General features: G+C 33.1%; 1 protein-coding gene across 1 annotated transcript; it reads right to left on the reverse strand.

Annotated features, from left to right (window-relative positions):
• Positions 1 to 434: 434 nt before the first annotated feature.
• LOC125054870 (ras-related protein Rap-2b) lies at positions 435 to 23,710 on the reverse strand. Its single transcript, XM_047657007.1, has 3 exons — positions 23,546 to 23,710; positions 8,680 to 9,112; positions 435 to 936 (listed from the first exon to the last, which is right to left on the reverse strand). Exons 1-3 carry the CDS (start codon positions 23,632 to 23,634, stop codon positions 613 to 615), a joined length of 846 nt encoding a protein of 281 aa, XP_047512963.1. The 5' UTR covers positions 23,635 to 23,710; the 3' UTR covers positions 435 to 612.
• Positions 23,711 to 24,029: the final 319 nt, after the last annotated feature.

Genomic DNA, 24,029 nt, shown 5'->3' on the forward strand with positions numbered 1-24,029 from the left:
CAGATCCTTTGTGTCGCGTTTAAATGCGCAGTTCTAATGATTTTGTAAAATTGTAATTTGATTTTGGCTTGTAAAGTGATTGTAAAGCGCAGGTAGCGTTTTTTATTACAAAATATAGATGTTATTGTCGTCTTATTTACTGTAAATTAATGTAAGATATGATTGTATTAATTCAGACATTTTTTTCAATAAAATATTAATTAAAAGTTATAAGTTACATATAACATATTTAAATACAGTGCTGTCTGGGCATAAAAAAATCAACAAAATTTAGTAATTATTTACTGACTATATTGATGGAAACCATAGTTGTTCGATCCGTGTAAATTTCAGTTATACAAATACAACTAAAGATTTTATTTAAATGTTTTGCAAAAATATGAAACGTAAATATATCCGATAATTAAAAAAGCAAGAATGATACAAACTTAAATTTTTACACAATACACAAGAATCTATATCTTAGTGAATAAAATTCTTACATTAGCATATATGTTTCATATTTTAAAAATAGAATTCACGGTATCAAGTAATCTCGGAAATGCATATTCATTCTCATAAAATCACAACATTTAGAAAGATTGTCTTCTACTTAATTAATACTTGTCTTACTTAAGAAATTGAACAGGAATTGCGTTTACTGTTAGCATTTCTTTCCCTAATTTGTTGAAGGTGCGCGAGCTGAGCGGCGGAAGGTACGTGGGGGGCATTGGAGGAAGAGGGGCTGGCAGCGGAGCCAGGCGGACCCTGGGGGCCAGTGGGCAATGATTGCCGCCGTCTTCGCCGGAGCGCGGGTGACAAGTTGTACTTCACCTTAGCCTGCACCAGTAGCTCTTTGAAGATCTGAGACACGTTCATATTATCCTTCGCCGATGCCTCCACAAAGCCATTCTCCCAATCCACGGTCACGACGGACTCCGTTGTGTGAAAGTCGACCTGAAATTAAAATAATATTATAGGCACCGTCGAATTTAGTGTAACTTTTACTACTCTTTCGTCTCTTTTTGTCCAATTGTTTATACTATGAGATCAATGGAGATAGAGTTCAGTTTAAACGGATCAATTAGACTGTTAAAATGTATTAATGGGTAAGAGTGCGTGTTGTTCGCACGAGAATGTGCGTGCTCCTATTTCATCATGCCTACTGATGATAGAAGACAAAATTTGGTGTTAATTTTGAGATATATTTTTATCTATTTTTTAATTGTGTACTTAATTGATTAAAGATGTCATGTGGAACATTGTGTAATAGTTACAGCTCCTTACAAACATTATGTGTAACAAAAACTTGTTGATTTTATTGCCAGTTCTTTTCGTCCGTGTGAAGCATTTAATATGTTTTTCTTTATTGATGTTCATAACTGTACATTATGTTACCTAAATTAATAAATTATTTTAAATTTGAGTACATTCTGCTAGCATAGAAATAGGCTATTACTATAAGTTAACAATTATAAACTAATTTTTAATTAAAGTAGCCATTTGGCATACGCTGTAATAAATTAATTAATCACTATACCGTAATGGACCTACGATTTATTGCGTAAGGGTACTGACCAACCTCTAAGTATTAAGATCTTCGGGGTCGAATTCGGCCTGAAATCTGACAAGATAAACGTGACAAATGACGGTTTGCGAACTTTCAGCATTAATTATGACAACTGTGCCGTGAGATACGAGCGATTTGTTCAGCTTCATTATACGCCTACTCAAGTCGAATGGAAGTTTATTTTTATAAAATTGCGATGGCGTTGGCAGGTGTTTGCAAAAGCTCTAAGGATCGCTTATCTTAAATTTGGTTACAATATAATTGGAAATTTAACTTTGTTTATTATACATCACAAATCGAATTTGGAATTTGTTATTTCAGGAAAACAAGTGCTTCTCCTCTTCAGGCCATCTCCAGCTTTTACCAAATTTCGCTATCTATGGCTATCTTTTTCCCTTCGCTTCCTGCTCACGCTTCTATGACTTCTATCCGCCTACTTTTAAAGAGCCCTCCTTGGTCCTTCCAAGGGGAAGTAGGAGATATAGTTCCATTAAGATGTCTTTTGATAGCAAGACGAAAGTGGACACCTTCGATCTGTGCGTAATCCTTATCCTTATAATAAGTGCAAATTTAAAGACGCACTACAACTGTCAGGTAAGTATATAATATAAATTTGCATTAATATCTGTTTGTGTATGTATGTGTATAAAGTATTGTATGTGTAAAGGACAATATTTGATTCATCTCGATCTCAGCAACTTAATTTCTTTACCCATACAAAGGGAGTTACGGTTCGCCATAAGTTAGTTATATGAACAAATGAAACTGACGAGATGCGACCGTGTGGAAGACACAAGGGACCGGATATTGGTAAGTCACCACTGCCCTATTATCCGCCTGCCACAGTACAAACTAGACTCGCTACATCCGTTTGCATTTCCTAACCCGATCACAAACAAAAGATATTTGCTAACTCGTAAAGTTTACTTAGCGGGATATCTATGAATGGATTTAGTTCATCTATTCTTTGCTTTTAATCGTGTAAACACAGACCTGAATTAATTACAATTTTATAACTACATACATATATGGTCAAGGTATAAGGCTATGAAAGGGAATCTCAATGAATTGAATATGTTTATGTGTAAGGGTAAAATTTTTACGGAACGTCACGAAGATGAGCAGCGTTTTTGTCGAAGAAAAGGGAGAGAGCGATTGAGACCGATTGAGACAGAGTGAGAAGGGTGAATTACCTTACAGAAATTCTATTGTTAAAATTAAAATTTCGTAAAGAGAATTTATAATATATAAGTATTTTATATTTTATACAAAATAATTAATTAAAATCTTAAATGACGAATTGTAAATTAAAATGCGATGTGTTTTTATTATCGATTAAATAAATTAAAAAAAAAAATAATTTGTATTAATTTTCGACACTTTTAATATTTTAATGACAATTACATTCATTAAATTCCTAACATAATATCTTCCTTTTTCCCTCCCTCTATGTCTCGGAAATCTAAAGTTTTAGATTTGTATAAATATGAACAAGAGTTAAAAATTAGTTTGCCAAAGAAGTTTCACTTCTGACGTGTGCACTTTGTACGCACGCACTTTTTTTAATTCATAAACCAATCTTAGGTGGAAAGCGCCGTCATTTTGAGGCCATTATGCTGCGTGTCAAGGATTCTTCTAAAAACGTCAGACTTGGAGACGCTACGTTTTACGTCGGCTCTTGTCAAAAACAGTCACATTGAAAATAATAAGGTGTCAAAATATAATAAAATTATATCTAAAATATATAATGTCGGCCATGATGAGAGTGTATGGAGCAAGAGAAGTATGTCAGGACCGTAGCAAGTGGAGATCCTTGGTCTCTGCCTACTCCTACAGGAAAAAATCGTGCATAAAAAATAACAAAAAAGTACGCGTCAAAATGCAGTAAATATACGATTAGAAATGGATTCTCAAGATCATTAATTGAATGATACGAATAAAACACTGCATGACCGAGTTAAGCAGTGTCGGGAATGGCAAAGAAAGATTGCCGCGAAGCAAAGAAACCCGATAAACCTCCTAGTGTACAAAAATATTGATATACGTAAATAACAATATTTATTTTTTAAAATATCATATTAGTCAAACAAAATTAACTACTTATTCATGTACACACGATGTCCAAAACACAGCCATTTTTTGTATATTTTCTTAAGTTTCTCACAAAACAATATTTTTTGCCATAACGAATTACATCATTTATTTTCAGTTTTGTCTAATAAGACTAATTTAGCTGTTATAAATGTGGTGTCTACAGAGCATTAGTATATGTATCCTTTATCCTTTTCATAAACTTTGAAATCTCTCCTATTCTTCTTAATTCAAGTTGATCCTTGATAACAATGTAATAGTCATTTAAAATACATTACCTATTATGAGGCCCACAATAGAACAGAGCACAATGCATGTAAAATGTTTTAGAGATTATTCGTTTTAAACTAACATTTTACTTTAAATATAATTATTTCACACATCCTCACACATAATTACACACCCACAACCACTCATGCTTTAGTTTTATTTAGTTTGTTACTTTTGTTTACTCATAGGCTATGTTCACATGTAACGCGCGTTAACGCGCGTCAACGCGCGATCAAATTTGAATAGCGTTCAGATGATGAGCGCTAACGCGCGTTGCGAGAGTACTCGTCAGTCTAGTTCGGTAGAACGTAGAAAATGGACGTGGAAGAGGCTATTATTTTGTGGTTATATTATAAAGAAAAATATAGAAAAAGAAAACGTACACATTGGGTTCATCCAATTTTGAAAAAAAAATACAAATTATATTATATTTTTTATACAAATTTGCTATATTCCAACTTGCTGGGCTTTTTTCTACTTCATCGATTAGTAAGTCGATGTCAATATCTTCAATTTCACTCATTTTAAATGCGAGAACAAAATATAATTACGAAAATTAACAAAATTACATGCGATCGCGATGAAAGCGCGCCCTCATCTGAACAGCAAACGGACATTACATTAATATCAAAGCGCGCGTCAACGCGCGATCACCTGCGTCTAGAGACTTTTTCTCTGAGCGCCGCGTTGACGCGCGTTAACGCGCGTTGACGCGCGCTCATGTGAACAGTTGTATGAAAATACCACAATGTCTAGTCGCGCGATTTGAAAACGCGCGTCAAGTTTTTGCCATCTGAACATAGCCATAGTCCTTTATCTAAATATACATACTATCTTTGTATATTTTCTTTCCGCGATGGAAGGCTGTTATCGCTTCTTTAGTCCTAGCACCTACCTCTAACATAGCTGCAGTATTTAAACTCGTAAAATGCAATATAGTGAATGAAATTTAAACTTAATTTAATTTTGCGTGTTAGTACATATTAATAAATCATCAACATGTTCAAAGTAAAATTATTTTTCACAGTTTAGTTTTACTTTTATATTGTTTGCGTTATCTTACTGTGAAAGTGCTGTTCACACTAATTAACTAAGTGCACTACACATAAATAGATCGATCACGTGAAAGCGTTACTCGAGAATGAATAAAAATTATGTGGCGTAGATCAATAACATTTAGAGACATTCTCGTATGGAGAACATAGAAGGTACAGTCCTGCTTCTTCGATCGTGTAATCACATTTCACAAGAACATTGAGCAACTGTCGACACGGCTCACTTGGTAGTTCCAATTTTTAATAGCTGAAAGTGCGCGATACACCAACAGCTCACAAGAGTAATTTTATGTATGTGTGAATGAGTGTAAGTGGTATTTAATATGTTGTTTTTTTAACAATAAATCATATTTGAATATTGCTCTGTCTTATTAATTTCTCCTATATTATCTGGTCAAGCCCCTAATTGAATCTGCCTGTTACAATAGCTTTGAGAAAATCCCACCACCTTGAACCTCTGATCCTACCTGTAGGCCTCCGTCTATTACCTCTTGGTGTAAACATCCCATACTTATTTATATATTAGGTTTTTAGGTTTAAGAATAACTTTATTTCTCAAAAGAATTGCATACATAATTCTCTTACTGAGAAACAATATGTAGAACTAAGATTAATAATTATATTCACTTCTTATTTCTTAGGTTACAACTGTAGGTATCTGTTAGGTTGTTAGGTTCATTAGCTCTCACCCTTTTATATATTTAAATATCAAATGCAGCTTGCTAATACATAGTGTATGTATATAGCGTATACATATTTTAGTAATCAAATATTTATGACATTATAATTTTAAATACACACTTCATACTTAGGACCAATGCCAGCCAGTAAGCTGTACATTGGTCCTTCGGGCCGGATGAACCAGTTTTGTAGTGCTCATCACCCTGTTGTAGCAGGACAAAACATCTGCTTTCATCTCTGTCTCCAGGTGGCTTGGTTCTATGATACCTGGTCGGTCAATTGTATTAGACGTCCTTTTAGTCTCTCAGATTCCCCGAGCCTTATAAGTTCCTCTTGACGGATATTTTAAGTTCCTTATTAATTAATTTATAGGCAATTTAGCGCACACAATTGCAACACTCTCAAGAAATAATTGCCTGAAAGCCTCTTGGTGATTCAGTTCCGTAGTAGTAGTCGTTAGCGCTACATACTCATCCATAACATATGACTATCAGCCATTTTTATGGTCCAGGATTTGGTTCTGGTAAAAATTTTGTCTCTATTGGTATCAGACTATACAATAAAACTAGTGGACCCGACAGACGTTGTCCTGCATGATATTTCAAGCAATAAGTAAAGCAAAGTATGAAAGTACCGACTACAGCACCATCTGGCGGGCTGATTTGTGAATCTAAACCATTCCCAGATCCCCTTGAACACACACAAAAAATTTCATCAAAATCGGTCCAGTCGTTTGAGAGAAGTTCAGTGACATACACACTCACAGAAGAATTATATATATAAAGATATGTATTTTATGAGTTACCAAAAACATAACTTGTAAAAGGTACTTCTACCGTAAATAGTCGTGAGATCCATGTTATACCAAGTTCGTTAGTTTATTCACTACTTATTATTACGTACTCGTAATTGGCTAACCTAAACCTATAGTGACCATATCTATATTAAAAATCGTTTATTTTAAATAAATACATTCAGGTTTCTACTTTCATCCATACTGAAGTTATAGAGTCAAAATGGCCTGAATTGTTTTGAGAAAAGGAGGTTACGGTTGTGTCGCTTTTTGCTCGATTTGGCGGGGTGTTCCCCCAGATATAAGGCAGATAGGTAAAACAAACTAATTAACACTTGTTCCTATGGTAAAGGCAAACTTGCGAGGAAACCGACATTCTTAGAAGGCCTCATCTCCTCCAACCTTTATAAGTAACGTGTATTATTATTATTCTTTAAAATATACTTGCCCGCATTTGCTTTGATACACCGCTGCCACTGAATAATAATACTCTCGGGACCAAACTGTAAAAAATTGTTTATCAAAAATTGACTGTCGTTTATTAAAAAACGTGTTAGCGTCAACAAATCTGGCTCCGTGCATTTCCATTTCGATAGGAAATTCAATTTATCCAATGAATGAACTGCACCAAATACTATAAATAACTGCGATTTAAAGCTTAGTCGGGATTGCGATAGAAAAAGCTATTAAGAAAATTCAATTTAAAATAGAAGTGTTTAAAAGTAATTAACGATAGATACTTTCCACTGTATGTACTTATTTTTAATTGAGCAAATTTTGAAGATAACAGTGCTTATACAGTATTTCCTACTCAGCTTCTGTAGCTGCTGGAAATATTTCCCTAAATTCTTCTTGCTGCAAGCAGATATCGGACTTCACTTGGAGTGCAATGCAATGGTGTGGGCCCCAAATGAGGCTAAATACAGTCTCATGTTAGAGCGAATACAAAATAAATTCACCCGTTACCTCTACAAGAGACTGTATGGAGTGTATCCTTTGTATCCGCTTATGTACCCGACCCTGTTTGTTCTGGGTATGGTGGGCTATGACCAGCTACGCTTCAGAAGAGAGCTAGCCTTGTCAGTGTATATATTTAAGATACTTACGGGTCGGGTTCATAATCTGGATATAATGGAGAGACTGAGTGTACGGGTACCAAGTAGAAACCTGAGGCGGAAGTCTCAACTTTTGGATGTACCGCGCGCACATTCCAACTTGGTTAGCGAAGCACCACTCACGCGAGCAATACATATAATAAATAGAATTTCTGTTAAGGTAGACCTATTTGTTTGTACACTGGCTGAGTTCACAAGAGTTGCTTCCTATATTATTAGTTATAAGATTTAGGTATATAAATATATATTTTTTTAATGTTTTTTATCTAGGTTAATTGGTATGGGTATAAATATTGTGTCGTTCTATCGAATTAGTAATTACTGCCCTGCGATTCTGTAACTCACTTTTCGAACTCACACAGCGGTTTTCGCATCGGCGGTCGCTCTCAAATCAGTCGTGAAGCAGTCATTTTATGATTTGGCATTTTGAAAAGGTGTGAGCTTGTAGTTTATTGTTTATGAGAATGCCAAAGATGCCAAAGATAGAATAATGATATGGAATAAATAAATAAGACTCGTAATGTTCACTTAATGTACGTATAGCAAAATGAATCTTTGTATTAAATTTATGCATTGAAAGATAAAATCTTGGAAAAGGTGTTTCGCGAGTTCTTGTAACTTTTTAAAATATTTTACCGGAAAAAATGTCGTTTGAGCTATTATGTAAATATTTGACACATTTTAGTGTTAGTACGATTTTTAGCGTAGAATATCGTAGACATTAAAAAGGTATTAATTAAAACCTACGCGGCTTAGTTCTGTTTCTTCTAAATAGAATTCAATTTTATTTATTTTAAGAGACAATCGTGAACAATTAAACGTACTAATGACAAGGAATAAATTGTTGTGTTTTATTTAAACGGAGTTCAGAAAGGAGGTACTTAGATTTGAATTTAATAATAAATTATTTATTTACGCTTTCAACTATGTAAGTGTATGTTCATCCACAAATTTTACGGAAACAACTAATCAGGCATATTCCAAATTAGGGTCAGTTTTGGTCATCAATCAGTGAGAATCCGTTTTCACTTCACGGGTTAAAGTTTTTAAGTACTTTTGCTAATTACTGAGTACTGAACTTATACAATTCTAGTCTATATTAAACACCTTAACCTATAAACTAACCTGCCTCTCACCAGACTCAGCCATATCCACCTTATTCCCCACCACAACGATCGGAACAGCAGTGCTCTCTTTCGTTTCATGTATCTGGTCTCTCAAAGCCCGCACTTCAGCGAAACTATCCAAATCAGTTATGTCATAGACTAGAATGAAAGCATCCGCCGATTGCATGGACAGGGCGCGCATAGCTGGGAACTCGTACGCACCAGATGTGTCCAAAATGTCTAAAGTTAGTCTAACTCCCGCCACGTTGAAGTCGCCATGATGCATTTCCTCAATTGTCCTTTTGTATTTGGGCGAAAATGTCCCATACAGGAATTGGGATATCAGAGACGATTTTCCAACTTTCGCCGCTCCTAAGACGACGATCTTGTGCCGGACGGCGTTGTTTGTTAAGTTGCTATTGCTGCCTGATGTGTGTTCCACTTTTTCTGGTCTGTAAAAAATAATAATAATTTTAAATGCGTTTTATTAATATTATTTAAAGTCCGCCATAGATCTTAACATAAAATTAATTTTGGGAATTTTATATCTAAAAAGCACCATAGTGTAATTAATTTTTAATCTAATAGAGAGAATAGCATAACCGTAAATAATAAACTCTGAGGTCGTGGGTTCAAACCAATCAATAGCGGATCTAGCGGTCATACTGTTAAAGTTAGTTACAGAACCTGAGATCTTTCCTGATAAGAATCCCAGGGTGCCTCATAAACCACCTGGGCCAAAGCACACGGCATTTTCCCTTCATACAAATCCGGCTAACGATTGTTGTTTGGGAACTCAGAAAACGTTTCGTCATCGTAATTATTATTCGTAATTGGTTTTTAAGGCAGATTTTGCCGCGCACCACAACTATGCGGAACCAGCTGTCCACCGATGTATTTCCGAATTCGACTTAGGGCCCTTGAGCAGGCAGAAATGAGCGTACTAATTCTTAAAGGTTACGCACTCGTAAGCCCTCTGGCATTGAGAGTGTCCATGGGCGGTATCACTTCACATTATCTAATGTACGGCTGTAAGAAAATCTTTTATTTATGTCTCTCATGATTCTTAGTCAAGTCTTAACCAAGAAAAACCGACTTTAATTGTTACAATTCGTTAAAATTGTGTTTTCTTTAAATGTTAAAGTTCTTAAGTGCGCTTTTAGCGCTGAAAGTTCCTGGAAAAATAAAAGTTTTTCTAAGTTGCCTTGTTGTCTGCATGTCTGGGAAATGGAAACTAACGGTAAGATTCGCAACATCCGTGGATGAAAGTAATCTGCTTGCATTAAAACAATTACCAGTAAAATATGCTCTACGTACTTTAAACGTATAATTAATTCTAATGAAGGAGTTAACTTGATTGAATCATTGCTGTGGACCAATGGGAGTGTCTTTGTAGGTACGCAATTCGCTCGTACAGTGAAGGAAAACATCGGAAGACCCATAAATCGACGGCATTTGTCAGACATATTAGATTAAGAAAATAAAATGATTACGAAACACTACAAGGCCAAAACTTAGAGGTTATACAGCATTTGGTTTGTTATGGATATATTATATAGATACGGTACGGTCCAAATCAGTCGCTATTTTGGTGGCCGTTTTAAGTCATTCGTAAAAATACTATAAGATTTAAAATTAATACTGGCTCTTCAAACATGTCTATTCAAATTAATGAAAACAAAATGTTGAATGAAAACATAATTAGGCAGACAACATTTGAATATAAAATATTAGGGTAATTATGTCGTAAATCTTTGGTAATGTAATTTTTAAACATTGTCATGCTAATTTAAAAACAATGTAACACAACAGTGAAAACAATTTACAGTATAAATGTAGTATGTGTTCATCGTTGTGTGTAGTTTTTTTTATGGAGAAGCTGGATAGATATTATTTACTTAAGAGGCTACCTAAATCTAACAATTATATAGTACACTAGCTGACCGGGCAAACGTCGTTTTGCCATGTATATCATTTATAATAAAAAAATAAGGGTTGATCGTAGAGGGATCGTAGGGTGAAAATTAGGGGTTGTATGTATTTTTTAATGTTGTATCATAAAAAAATAAAAACAGAAAAAAATATCTAAAAATAAAAATAAAAATTTAGGGGTGGACTACCCTTAACATTTAGGGGGATGGAAAATAGATGTTGTCCGATTCTCAGACATACCTAATATGCACACAAAATTTCATGAGAATCGGTCGAGCCGTTTCGGAGGAGTTTAACCACAAACACCGCGACACGAGAATTTTAAATATTAGATATACTTATAACAAAAATATATATATATTTGTCGACATCACAGGAGACCGAAGATCTGGCAGCTACCTCGGACAAAGAATTAGTCTAGCAATTCAAAGGGGGAACGCTGCCAGTATCTTCGGAACCTTGCCTAAAGGGACTCCTTTTAATGATATATTTTAGTTTATGTTAAGTTTCGTTATTTATTTCAATGTATATTATTTTATTATTATTAGTTTATGTTTATAAGTTTAATTTTATTAATATTGTTGCTAATTGTAATGTTGTTATTATCTTAATTAAATGACTTCTTATTTATATAACATAATATATTCTAAACACAATAAAATTATAATATCAGATCTTGCAAATTAATGTGGCAGTCTTTTGTTTACTGATAATCACTCGAAACGTTAAGTTATGTAACTAATGAATTCTCTTATAACAAATAAACACATTTTTATTTATTTTTAAAATATATATTATACCAACTAATGCTACAATAAAGATTCGTGGAGAAATTGAATCGCTTCTTGAAGTTCGCTTTTTTAATAAGGCCGTGTTGGCTCAGTGATTTAAGCATGCAAGTCTCAATTGTATTCAATACGTCGTGCGTTCGAATCATGGCTGTGTACCAATTGCCTTTTCTTTCATTTTTTGCATTTTTTTTTGAGTTTAAAACTCTTGTGTAATGAAACGGCGACCCAAAAAGATGCGACATAAGCCAGGTACACTAAGAGAACACTGCTCCAAAATAATTAATAACATTACAGAAAAATAATATTATTATCTAGGTAAACACTACCCGATGAGTTCGTGTCTGTGAATCTGGAGAAATTATCAAGTCTGATTATAAAGAAGGTGCGCTAATTAAGGAAGCTAATTTCAGCCAATACTAAGTTTGGGCGAAAGTTGATTTTTCAGTTTAACTTAACACTTTAATGCTTTACGCTAAGTATTTAGTCGTGTTCGTTTCAAACTGTGCGGCAGTCAGTTGTCCTTGTTTCGCACGGTGCGGAGATAGAATGTCTATGTTTTCGAGCATGTATAAAACAGATAGATATATTCTTAATATTCTTGCTTCAAGTTGCGATAGTTTTCATGTCTTTAAAGATCTTAAAGAGTCAGGATCTGATATGGGAAAATACGGGTCAAAACGCATAGTTGGCATCATTGATACAGTTAGTATATGACACGTACAGCTCTGGCAGTAAGACTGATTCTAACGTATTGACGATGTTAAGGTAAACAAAAATCGAAACCTGGAACAGTCTCTTACTTCCTAAATCAGTAAATTAGTAGACTGATTCTCCTAAATTCCATTAAATCAGCTGTTTACATACCTTAACACACAGAAGTTCACTAATTATCAAATAGACCCATTTAATTAGCTAACTAGCTACCTTTTCGCGGAAAATTAAATCCCTGAAGGCGACCCACGTCGACTTAATGTCTACATTGTTTTAGGGAATTATAGGGATTAGTTATATGCTTTTATGCGTAAATAAAACCGTTGATAAGATATTGGTTTTGAAAAACTAACTAAACCGACGTGAAATGTTAAAAAAAATTTTTATTTAAAATATATTTATGTTTAGTTTAATTAAATTACTGCATTTGTAATTATTTATTTACTTCCCTAATTCCTATTTTTACAGTAACTTAATACCATAGAAAACTTAATAATAAAAAAAATTAACAAAAACATTATATAAAAACAAGAAAACCTTTTCAGAGCTAATTATAAATAATGCAATTCTTGGGAATTTAGCCAGTGTGCAACTAATACAACTATATGTAGTATTTCTTTTCTTGTGGGGCCCAAATCATACATTCCAAGTGGCTTCTAACAAGTGCCAGTATATAATGCCATTGTCGCCAAATTATACAAAGTTATGTTGCATAGCTTAAAAGTGCTTGTGACAACGAAACTTGTTTTTTTAAAGTACAAATGTATTGTGCCGAGCGTTTACAAGCTTTAGTGAATACAATTAAATACATCAGGGTTTAGCATCTCTTAAAGTAGTTTTATGAACAACACAATTTAAAAGTGAATATTTGAACAACATATACGTATATTATAATGTATAAGAATCATTATTTTACTCTTTAATACATACTGATATACTTATTGATTGATGTTTATATATATATATTGTAACTTTGTTTATAAAGTTAATGAGGTTAAAGTTTATATTAAGTTTTAGTAATTTTTTTTTTGTGGTTGCTTCTTTTTTTTTTTCCTTGCTAGCTTGCTTATGTTCTAATATAATTGATGTGTGTGTGTATGTGTCTAAAATTTGTGATCTCATATGTTCTTGTATAATATGCATACACGTTGTTTTAGAACTAATAAATAAATACTTTATGTTTAATTTTAAAGTGTGGCAGTCTGTGGCAGTGTGCCATTAACATTGAGAGCATTTCCTCGCAGTATTGCGATACTTTTTTTTCCCTTTTCAAAGAGGCACTTTAAAAAAAGATATTTATTTTAAGTGTGTGCATATTTCGTAAAATTTTCAAGGAATAAATGAGGCTTAATTATTATTATTGCGATTCTTATACGCCGAGGTAAGAAAGCTTTGGGGTCACCGTCTGTCTACCAGGCCAACGTAAACCTTTAATAAGCGCATGTGCTCTTGAATTCCACCCCTTCTCTGTTCCAAAAGGAAGACGAATATAATAATAATGTTAGTATGACCTCTAAAATCATTGTACTTTATTACGCTGTTATCAGATGCCCGCTGTAGTGTCGCCGGCTTATCAGCGCAATCACCGATCAATACAAACCTCACCTGTCACACTTACCTCGTCATACATAAGTCGAGTAGATATTACAAAAAGTTATGCCCCTCATTTTACTTCATCAGTTTTGGTACCACGAAAACCCAGAGATGGGATATTTGTATTGAATGATATATTTATCATCCAATATATCATCTAATATATAATATGGAACTGAAATGTGTAGGAAGAAACTGTGTGCTCTTTCTCCTAAAGGGAGAAAGCGACTAGTATAACCACTGATGGATCCGAAGCCCCAATAGCTGATGCTTAGAAGTTGTATATATCGTTAGCAGTCGAAAATTCTTTGTTAGCGCAATTCAAGGTGTTATCACCCTATCTAGCTGCAGATTTTAGGTGTACACACAAAAACTGTACAAAATACAACGAAATTCCATAAAATACGTGTCTTGCTATTATATATATAGTTCAGATTATTAAGGCGAAATTTGAATTTAAAACTGTCCAAGCTAATCAGTGCCTCGTCAGAACTGCCCTGCGATTCTGTAACTCACTTCACGAACTCACACAGCGGTTTTCGCATCGGCGGTCGCTCTCAAATCAGTCGTGAAGCAGTCATTTTATGATTTGGCATTCTGAAAAGGTGGAAGCTTGTACTTTATTGTTTATCAGAATGCCAATGAGTTCGTGAAGTGAGTTACAGAATCGCAGGGCAGTTTCTTAATAAACTACACAAATGTTTTTCAAATGTGTTTAAAATGGAAACGGGTATAAAATAGTACGGTGCAGAAGTGCTATGAAAAAAGATGGAAAATCATTACATTGTTATATATTTTAAACGCGAAAGTTTTTCACGTAACTGCTAGATGGATTTTTGTGAAACTTTTGATTAATATAACTTATATAATACAATAACACATAGGCTACAATTTATAAATATATTGTGTGAATTGTCAAAAATATCAAATACCAAAAAAATCTACCATATGCGAACTATTCTGGCGTGCGCTGCCAAAACCGCTGGAGTTACACATGTGTAATGTATGATGGAAATGTTTTTCTTAAATAGTTCTACAAAAATGGTCGCCATAGTATATATCTTTGGCTTATATGTAAGGAATTATAGCCAAAATTGTGAACCATAACTACAATATGATAATTTGATATTTTACTTCCTAAATGAAAATAGATACTTTTATCGCTTCAAGCATCATAGATAGATGTCTCTCACACTACATCATTTGGACAAATATTATTTTAATCCGCGCAGACGAAGTCGCAGGCACCAGCTAGTTATATAGCGAGAGGAATACACATGGCCACACATGACTTTATAATATCAACAGATCCCAAAACTTTTCCAATAACCGTAAATGTATTCTCAGACCTAAAATAATGTATAAATTCATAATTTGTCACAGCGAATTTTGTTTGCTTTCACTGAATGGGGGACACAATATCTCGATTCCATTTACTTTAAAATTATCCAATTTAACTTACGAAGGTTCTAAAATGGGGATTAAATGAAGTTTGTAATTTATTCATTTAAAGTAAATTATAAATAATTATTATATAATTATAAATTGTAGTAGGTTGTAGCGCCACTGATTTATATATTTTATAATTATAAATTATAATTTCCCATATATTTCGATTATAAATTCCCATAGTACTGCCAGGCCATGAAGGCATACTTCTGTGTTGTAATTTTAAACCATTTGTTCCTACCAAACATGGTGCTAATTTATAATTTGTTGTTTTTTGTCGGAATATATATTGATAATAGAAAATTAAAACAAATTTGAAAAGCTTGGTCCCTGTGGCATTGGAACTTTTAACGCTGGCAGCATTTACTCTCTGTATTACGATACTTATTCGGTGAGCGAGGAAAGCACCAGCTCGCCAAACCATAATATATATCCGAAAAATTATGTTATATGCATTATAAACTAATCCAAAAGCAACAAAGGACTATGATAGATCAAACTATTTGTGATTCAATTATTTTATATCTACATAAAATTAGCTAAACTTATCATAAAATACATCATCATCTTACTACGACGAACGTGAAGGTAAAAATTATATCTTAACGTTACTTTACGGTATAAAATTAAAACCAATGATGCCGGTCTGGCAGGTCCCATGTTAATGGAGTACCTTAACATCTGTCGTTGGAACGAGATTCAGAAATTTCAATGAAAACAATAAAATTTTACGACATTGCCCTTAAGTGAATTAAGTTGGCAATAATCTTCGAATATAATGTTATAGGTAATTCCGAGACAATTCGCAATAGAAAACGACTGTTACAATATAGAATTTACGATCGCTACGTTTTATTTATCAGTGGGCGGTCCTATATTAATTTTATTGGGTCATTGGAGGCCAATCGAAGATCGTCACGCACCACGCATCATGTTAAGTTTGCCAAACTTATTTAGAAACAATAGAATAATTAGTTTGGGTCAACATTTGAAAATTTTGACTTTGACAAGTATTTATCCAAACAGTTTCTTTATTAAACTTCTGGATGAATTATTACCGCAACTTTTTTGCGTGTTAAACTTAGACCCGAGACTGACTTATGTGTCTCGGACTCCTTTTATTTTTAATGTAGGTTATGTGGGGTCTTTCTGTTATCACAGTTTTGAGAACCCAGCAAGATGCCACATACAACAAATTTATATAAATAGTAAACTAAAAATAATATTAAATTGAATGTTTAATGTTTAAAGAACTTTATTTCTTAATACAAAAAATGTATATTTAATTACATGAGAAACTTTATAAATACGAACGAGATACACGTCGCCATCAGCCGTCCAAATTTTAGTCTACTAGGCTCATTCTAATATGTATCTTTAAAGCTCTTTTGAATTGATTAAACACGCTAAAGTGATTACCGTCTAAAATTCGCATTCGTAATTGATTAAATAATTGCACACCCTCATACTTGATACTTCTTTAAATAATTTGTGCGCGGCTTCGGCAAGATAAGAAAACTCACTCGACGAGTATTGCGTGTAGTAAATTAGTAAAAGTACTAAATTTAATAAGTATTTACAGCTGTTTCGTTTTAATTTTACTAGTATTAAATTATCTTGGTATAAATACAGAAACCATTTTTTAAATTAAATTCCATTTTGTTTTTTTTATTTAACAGCATTACCTACTGAAGATGATCGTCTCACATTTTATATGGACTCGAAAATGAAGAGCAGCTGGTTTCAGCGTGCTCTCAACCCTGAAGTCCTGTGTTCGAACCACGGCTGTGGTCAAATGGATTTTTCTACAAACGTATTAGACCCAATCTTGGACAGCCTAGATCAAAAGGCTGATAAGGTGATATTAAGATAGATATTAACAAAAAACTCATACAGAAATCTGAGGAAAATCTCGCTACCGATTTTATAACTCAAATCCAGGATATATTTAATAATAAGTAATATAAAATACATTAAACCCATAAGTTCTAAAGTGGTTCCATTGAATTAATAACAGGTAATTATGGTTGGCAGAATCCGGCTTAAATTAATATCATTATTAAAGGATAGAGGGTGACCAGAGATTTAATTTTAACTAGATCCCGGACTTAGAGGCTTAAAACCAATTATCATTTAAGACTTTTATGTTAAAAATGTTATTGTGTATACTTATAATTAAGTTTTTTGTGTGTAGTCTATAACTACGTTTGTACTAACTTTATGTTAAATGTATCAGAGCAATTTGTGGAGCACACAATTTAGATTTAGAAATTCTAGAATTTAGAATAGACATATGTCGTAGTAGTCATGGGGAGAAATTGGCTGTGCCAAAAATTTATCTGGAACTGTATATGAAAACTTCTTTTGTATGGCAATCAAGGTTTATATTAATTTACTAAAAACATTAAAAGATCTTCCTGCTAGGGTGTCTAAAAATCGACTAATTGTACTTTTGAAAAAAAAAATCTTTTAATGATTTCTTGCGTGAAACGTTATAATTTATATTAATTTGATAACGTAATATGTGATATTTTGTCACTACAAATAAGTGATATAACTGAGTATGACACTTATAATTTGATAGTAATTTAAGACGTATAATTAATTTAACTGTATTTAATTAATATATTTAATAACACGGAAATATAGAATATTTACAAGATTCTTAACCTACATTAATTAAAAATGTATAAATAGAAAAATAAAACAAATTGTATAAGATTTGTCCCTGTGGCAGTCCCGTACATGCTAGCAGCAAGTTCCTTACTGTATTGTGATACGTTTTGCCAAAAAATAATTAATTATTCTTATTACTGCGATTATATAGCCAGTCTCATTTCACACGTTCAACTCTTAAGAAATGAAAAGTGAAATAAACAATTTTAATAGTATTTTTTTAATATCTTTATTCATATAGGTAAACAAGTACACTTATGCACGTAAAAAGAAGTTAAATTAATTGTAAATTTACATTTACTACCAGTTCGCAAGTCAAGGGCGTAGATCGGACAAGAAGAACTGGCAAGAAACTTTCCGCCACTCTTTTTAATCGCCAAGCATTGAGTCTTACAAATTGTTTGAACTGGAGCAAATCAATCCCAAGGATTAGATCATTTAAGTATTCGTCAAATTTATAAAAAGCTTTATTGATTAATTTACGTTTAACGAGGGCTTTGAATTTATTTAGTGATAATTCTCTAATTTCCTTTGTACACATGGACGGCAATAACTGGTTAAGGATGGATGACATTTAATCGTTTATTAACCCTGACGAGTCGTAATGCTGACTCATCTTTGGAAACATTAATATCGGATGAATAGCCAATGATAAAGTGAACAAAAAGGGTGTGGCGGGCTTTCCCTTAAAAGCTTGCTTTTTATTACAACCACATTACACATTTACATTTTGACAATAAAGGAAGCATTAGGGTAACATCCAGAGTCAAGACTTAGTGCTAAGTACGGCTTTTGTCTATCAATAACGTATTTAAACTGGAGTATGACCTCGCTTAGTATTGATATTTTGAGGGTATATCAGAAAAACATTTGATTTTATTAATAACAGCTGAAAAGAAGAGAATGATTCATCTCTAGTTTTTTTTTACATTTAACAAGGTTAAAATAAAGAGCAGTGTTGGCCTAGTGGCTTCAGTGTGCGACTCTCATTCCTGAGGTCGTAAGTTCGATCCGCCCGGCTGGGCATGAATGGACTTTCTATATGCGCATTTAACATTCGCTCGAACGGTGAAGGAAAACATCGTGAGGAAACCTGAGCGCCTTAGACCCAAAAATAATGGATTGATTAATGAATATGTAACGGATAAATAAATCTGAGGCCTGAAAAGGTTGTAGCGCGAAAGAATAATTCGCTTTGCGTGAATGTGGTAAAACAAAAATTATTTTCAAGAGAAACTTTTTTTAAATGAAAACACAATTCATTATTCTTATACTATACAGCAAACATAGTATTTGTGACAGATGTTTCCCTAGTTTGCATAAAGGCGCAAAATGTTACACGTTACTGTGTGTCGCTTAGTTTCAACAAATTTCAACTTTACGCCATTAAAATGAAACATTTAATAAAATGTTACTGAACTAGTATAATACTCTCAACCAGAGCTAGTAAGTTCGAATCTCATCTACGTATGCATTTTCCTTTCTATTGACGCAATTTTTTTTATGACTGAGTTCAAGGTAGCAACTCAAGTTCAACTCATCTGTTAATGATACCGCCGGGTTCGCGAGTGCGTTGCCGACCTATTAAGAATTGGTACGTGGTAAGTCGAATTGGTTCGGAAATACTGTGGCAGCTGGTTCCAAATACCACTATTTGGGTGCGGCAAACCACCCAGTTTGAGTAAACGTCGTGGGGAAACCGATTCTTAGAAGAAATCGACTTGAATTAAACTTATCACCTATGAAAGATTGATTATAAAGCCAACACCCATAAAGTAGACATATTTCTAGATCTGTTAATGGTTTAATGGAAGAAGGTAATATAAGCTCTAGATGAGCTTAACAATGTCTTCAATGTGATCGTAACATACACGTGTAAATAATACCTACGCGTAATACAATTCTTTCCTATAAATCTTTATCTCCTACAATACGATCGCTTTAAGAACAGTAATCCCCCCTATAACGCGGTACCTCGATAACGCATTTTCGTATAACTCGATTACCGTCCCCATATAATATAATAATATATAATACCGGTATTTCCACTCTATAACGCGGTGATTTCTCCAGTTATATTCCTGTAGTGTAAAATTTATAGTGATTTGTCATGTCTATAATTACTAAATAAATTACTTTATTAAATTGTTCTAGGAACAATTTTTTTAGACCTACAACGCGATTTCCTATAACGCGCTCCGATTATACCGCGTTATACGGAGGTTTACAGTACTTTGTCAATCCCCAAGTGGTGACTATGATATAAGAATAAAACCCTTAAATTAAGACGTTTAAATTAATTCAAGTGAAATTACGAAACAAAAAAACGTTATTTTTAGTATTAAACGCACAAAATAAAAACAGTAAAGTGAAATTTTCTTAATTTTCCTCTAATACTGTACATGATACAAAGCAAAGAAAAACTTTACTACTAAGCTTCAGTTATGACGTGGAGAATACAATTTTGTACAGTACCTAAATCCTAATTATTTTATTCTGACCTATTTTTAATATTTAAACAGAATAAAAGAATTCAAAAGCTGATTCACAGCGTATAAAACGCTGAGACAAAAAAAAAACAATTTATGTTTGCGCGTAATGAATACAGAATTTAGACAAATATTCAAATGTATTGCAATTGGATATATACTTTCACACAAATACGCTTTGCCCTTAATACATTTGTTCGCTTATTATCCTTCGATTATGTAAATTCCCGCCAATTGAATTTCCACAGATACTATAAACGTGAGCAGAAAATATACGGGTTTTGAATCTGCTTAAATACTTTTTACAGAGAGTAGAAAAGATTTCATTTCTCAACATATATTATTTGTTTGGGACATGATATGATCATTATGTTTTGCCACGTTTATGAGAGATGATCCCTAGATCATCAAGAGCCCTAGCTCTTTAAGAAATTTTCTATGAAAATTATAATCATAAAATAATATATGGAAATTTAACACTGTGGTGTAATCTAAGACTAAATGAGAGGCTTATGGTTGTCTAAGTCGACTTGACAGTAACATACATCTTCTTTTAATTGAATAGCAAATAAATAGCAAAAGAAAAAATCTTATGAAAATAATTCGCGAATGTCCCGTGAGCATGGAAATTATTTAGAAGACTAAAATCTACAGACAATAAGCAACATCACACATTACAACACAGTTGAAAAATGATACCACAAAGTTTTTGTTGTTTCTAAAATTGTACATCAATCGGAACAGGAACAAGAAACATGCCAAATTCTGCTTAATAATTAAAACTATAATATGCTACCATACAGTAATATTCGTACTAAGGGTCGATAATGTTACTTCTTGTTTATCTTTAAATATTTATAACGAGATATTCGTGTATATAAAACCAGTGGAGCTACAACCTTTTTAGGTCTGAGCCTCAGATTTCAGTACCTATTTCATGATCATCATTTATCAATCTAATAAGATCAACCTACTGTGCCTGACACGCCTGTACACGCCGTCCACTTTTTCGTCGACAAGCCGGTTTCCTCGTGATGTTTTCCTTCACCGCTCGAGCGAATGTTAATTGCGCATAGACAGAAAGTGCACAGCCGGGAATCGAACCCACCGAAACCTTTATATAGACATGCATTTATTTATTGTTTTTAGCTAAAAAAGTTCAATTTAAATAAATAAAAATAAGTCATAAAAAAAATTATATTTAACGATACAGATTTCATGCTATACGTATATAGGCGTTAATAACAATACTGTGTATAGTCAATATCAATTATAAAATCATTTGTTCATTGGAATGCACACGACATGAGTTGAACATCTGAAATTCCTGCCGCGGGATTATTAGCATTACATTAAATGACAACGTTAATTACATGCGGTTTCGCTATTGTAGTGTGAAATTGTTTTAATCTGTTGTATAATTAAATAAAAATTGAAATATGATAAACAGAAATAATAACATTCACCCATTAGTAACTATTAACACTTGTTAACAATGTTAAAATGGCATCCTCTTAACACAAAAATTGTCTCATATCGATTGAGATACCAATTTAAAATCACGTACATTTACACTCAAACATCAGCCATTTTATTTTACAAATGGTTGCCCCTCTTATCGCTGAATTCCGTTTATCAGTAAAAATATTAGATACTGTTTGTTTGGTGAGTGGCATTCATCAGTAAGGGGAAAGTATTACAGTTGTGCTTAAAGACATTGAATAATATGTAACCTTAAGATAATATAAAATTACATGAACTAAAAATATACCAATAAAGTTTATGTGTACAATTCAAATAATATACAAAGATTACTAGCTGACCCGGCAAACGTCGTTTTGGAAACATTTTTTTTAGTTCAATAAAAATAACTATCTACTATAATAAAAGACAATTAAGGGTTGTATGTATTTTTGTATGCTGTACGTTTTGTCTAAAAAATAAAAATTAAAGGGTGGGACCACCCTTAACCTTTAGGGGGATGAAAAATAGATGTTATCCGATTCTCAGACTTACTGAATATGTAAAAAAAAATCATAAGAATCGGTCGAGCTGTTTCGGAGGAGTATGTGAACGAACATTGTGACAGGAGAATTTTATATATTAGATAGATTTTTTTTATAGGCAAATATTGTTATATACAAGATGAAAAAAAGGGATATCTGGGAAGGATTGGAAAATGGTGAGGATGAGAGACAAGTGGAAGAATTTGGAGAAGGCCTTCACTCCGTAGGTCGTGTCCTAATGTTAAACATAGTGACATGGACTTTGGTCATTGGTTTGTGGACTCAGTTTCCACACTTAGACTCTCAATAGGTCCGTTGTGCCTAAAGTCCTGGCTAACTACGCCAGCCCAGCTCCTTCCAGAAGCACAGAAACCTCCTGGGCACTTCGCAGGCAGCTCCGAGGATTTCTGCACGTTGTTTAGCCACAGCCTTTCATTCCAGGACTACGTGGGTGAGTGACTTGGACTTAATTTAATCCTAATTATGTAGTACTCCAATACAGGTTTTTTTTTTATTGCTCCATAGTATGTTTGTTATATTAAAATCTTCTAGTAAATTTCTTCTATATAAAGATTTGCGTTGTAGGTTTTAAAAAGCAATATTAATATATTGTAACGTAAATGTTGTGATATTCAAGTTTTTATGAAAAAATAGCGTGCACCGGCGTGCATTAAATCAATTTAAAGCTTGTGTTCACATTTTTATAATACCTCACACATGACAGCGTTAATTATAATGCACTTATGCACCACTTGTTATTAAATTAATAATTCATGTATGTCAGTTTTATTTTAATAAGTTTATTCCGATTTTATAGAACATTTTACATTTGAATAGTAAATATTATTTTGTTCAACCGCGATTGGCAGGTTAATCAAACTATGCTATCTATAGAGATTAACATATTATCACGATACAAAATGTCATTTTCATCGATTTCTCAACTGATCCAACTTAAAACCGGCTATGGAACAAAGACAGAAGATTCAATTTCAAATATTAATGTCATAGAAAATGCATGCATTCTTTTCCTTCACTATCGTAAAATGGATTTAAAAAAAACATATATAAAAAATTAGAAAAATACTATACATATAAAATAATTAAAGTTAATTTTACATTAAGTAAATTCCAATTTAAACTATAGTTACATCTACGATCTAGCTACATCTTCAGCGTAGCAAGATCGTAGAAGACGCTACGAGACGTAGACCCCTAATGGTAATTTAAAAAAATACCTCTGAGTTTTCCTTTCTTCGTCGGTGTCATCTTTCATGAACGAAGGCTGTAAACTGAATCTACGGCGGAACTGGTGGCGACCTTTCATCTTTGAAACACTTAACACATACTAATAATTCGAATGTTTTTGTATCCTTACGTACACGTGCGCACTCCCGACCAGTCGAGCACTGAATGCCGCCTGTGGCTCGGCTAGTAGCTCCCTGCTACGCAGTACTACGGTACGAAAAATTAAATCTAAATTTCTAGGATTACGGTCCTCTACTTAGTTAAATTAATAAGACGCTGTTCGCGTAATATTTATTATAATACAAAAAAGTATATGAAATTAAAACAATTAACTTCCTATAAGGAACCTTGTTTTAAATTTTAACTAAAAGATTATGAATACGGGAAAAGGTCATTTAAAAGCTACAACCCTGTTAAAAAACTATTTATTAATTTAAATAAAAGACAATATCGCCAATTGATTACATTATTAAC

This window comes from Pieris napi, chromosome 12 (assembly GCF_905475465.1).
Source record: "Pieris napi chromosome 12, ilPieNapi1.2, whole genome shotgun sequence".
In the NCBI taxonomy this organism is placed as follows: domain Eukaryota; kingdom Metazoa; phylum Arthropoda; class Insecta; order Lepidoptera; family Pieridae; genus Pieris; species Pieris napi.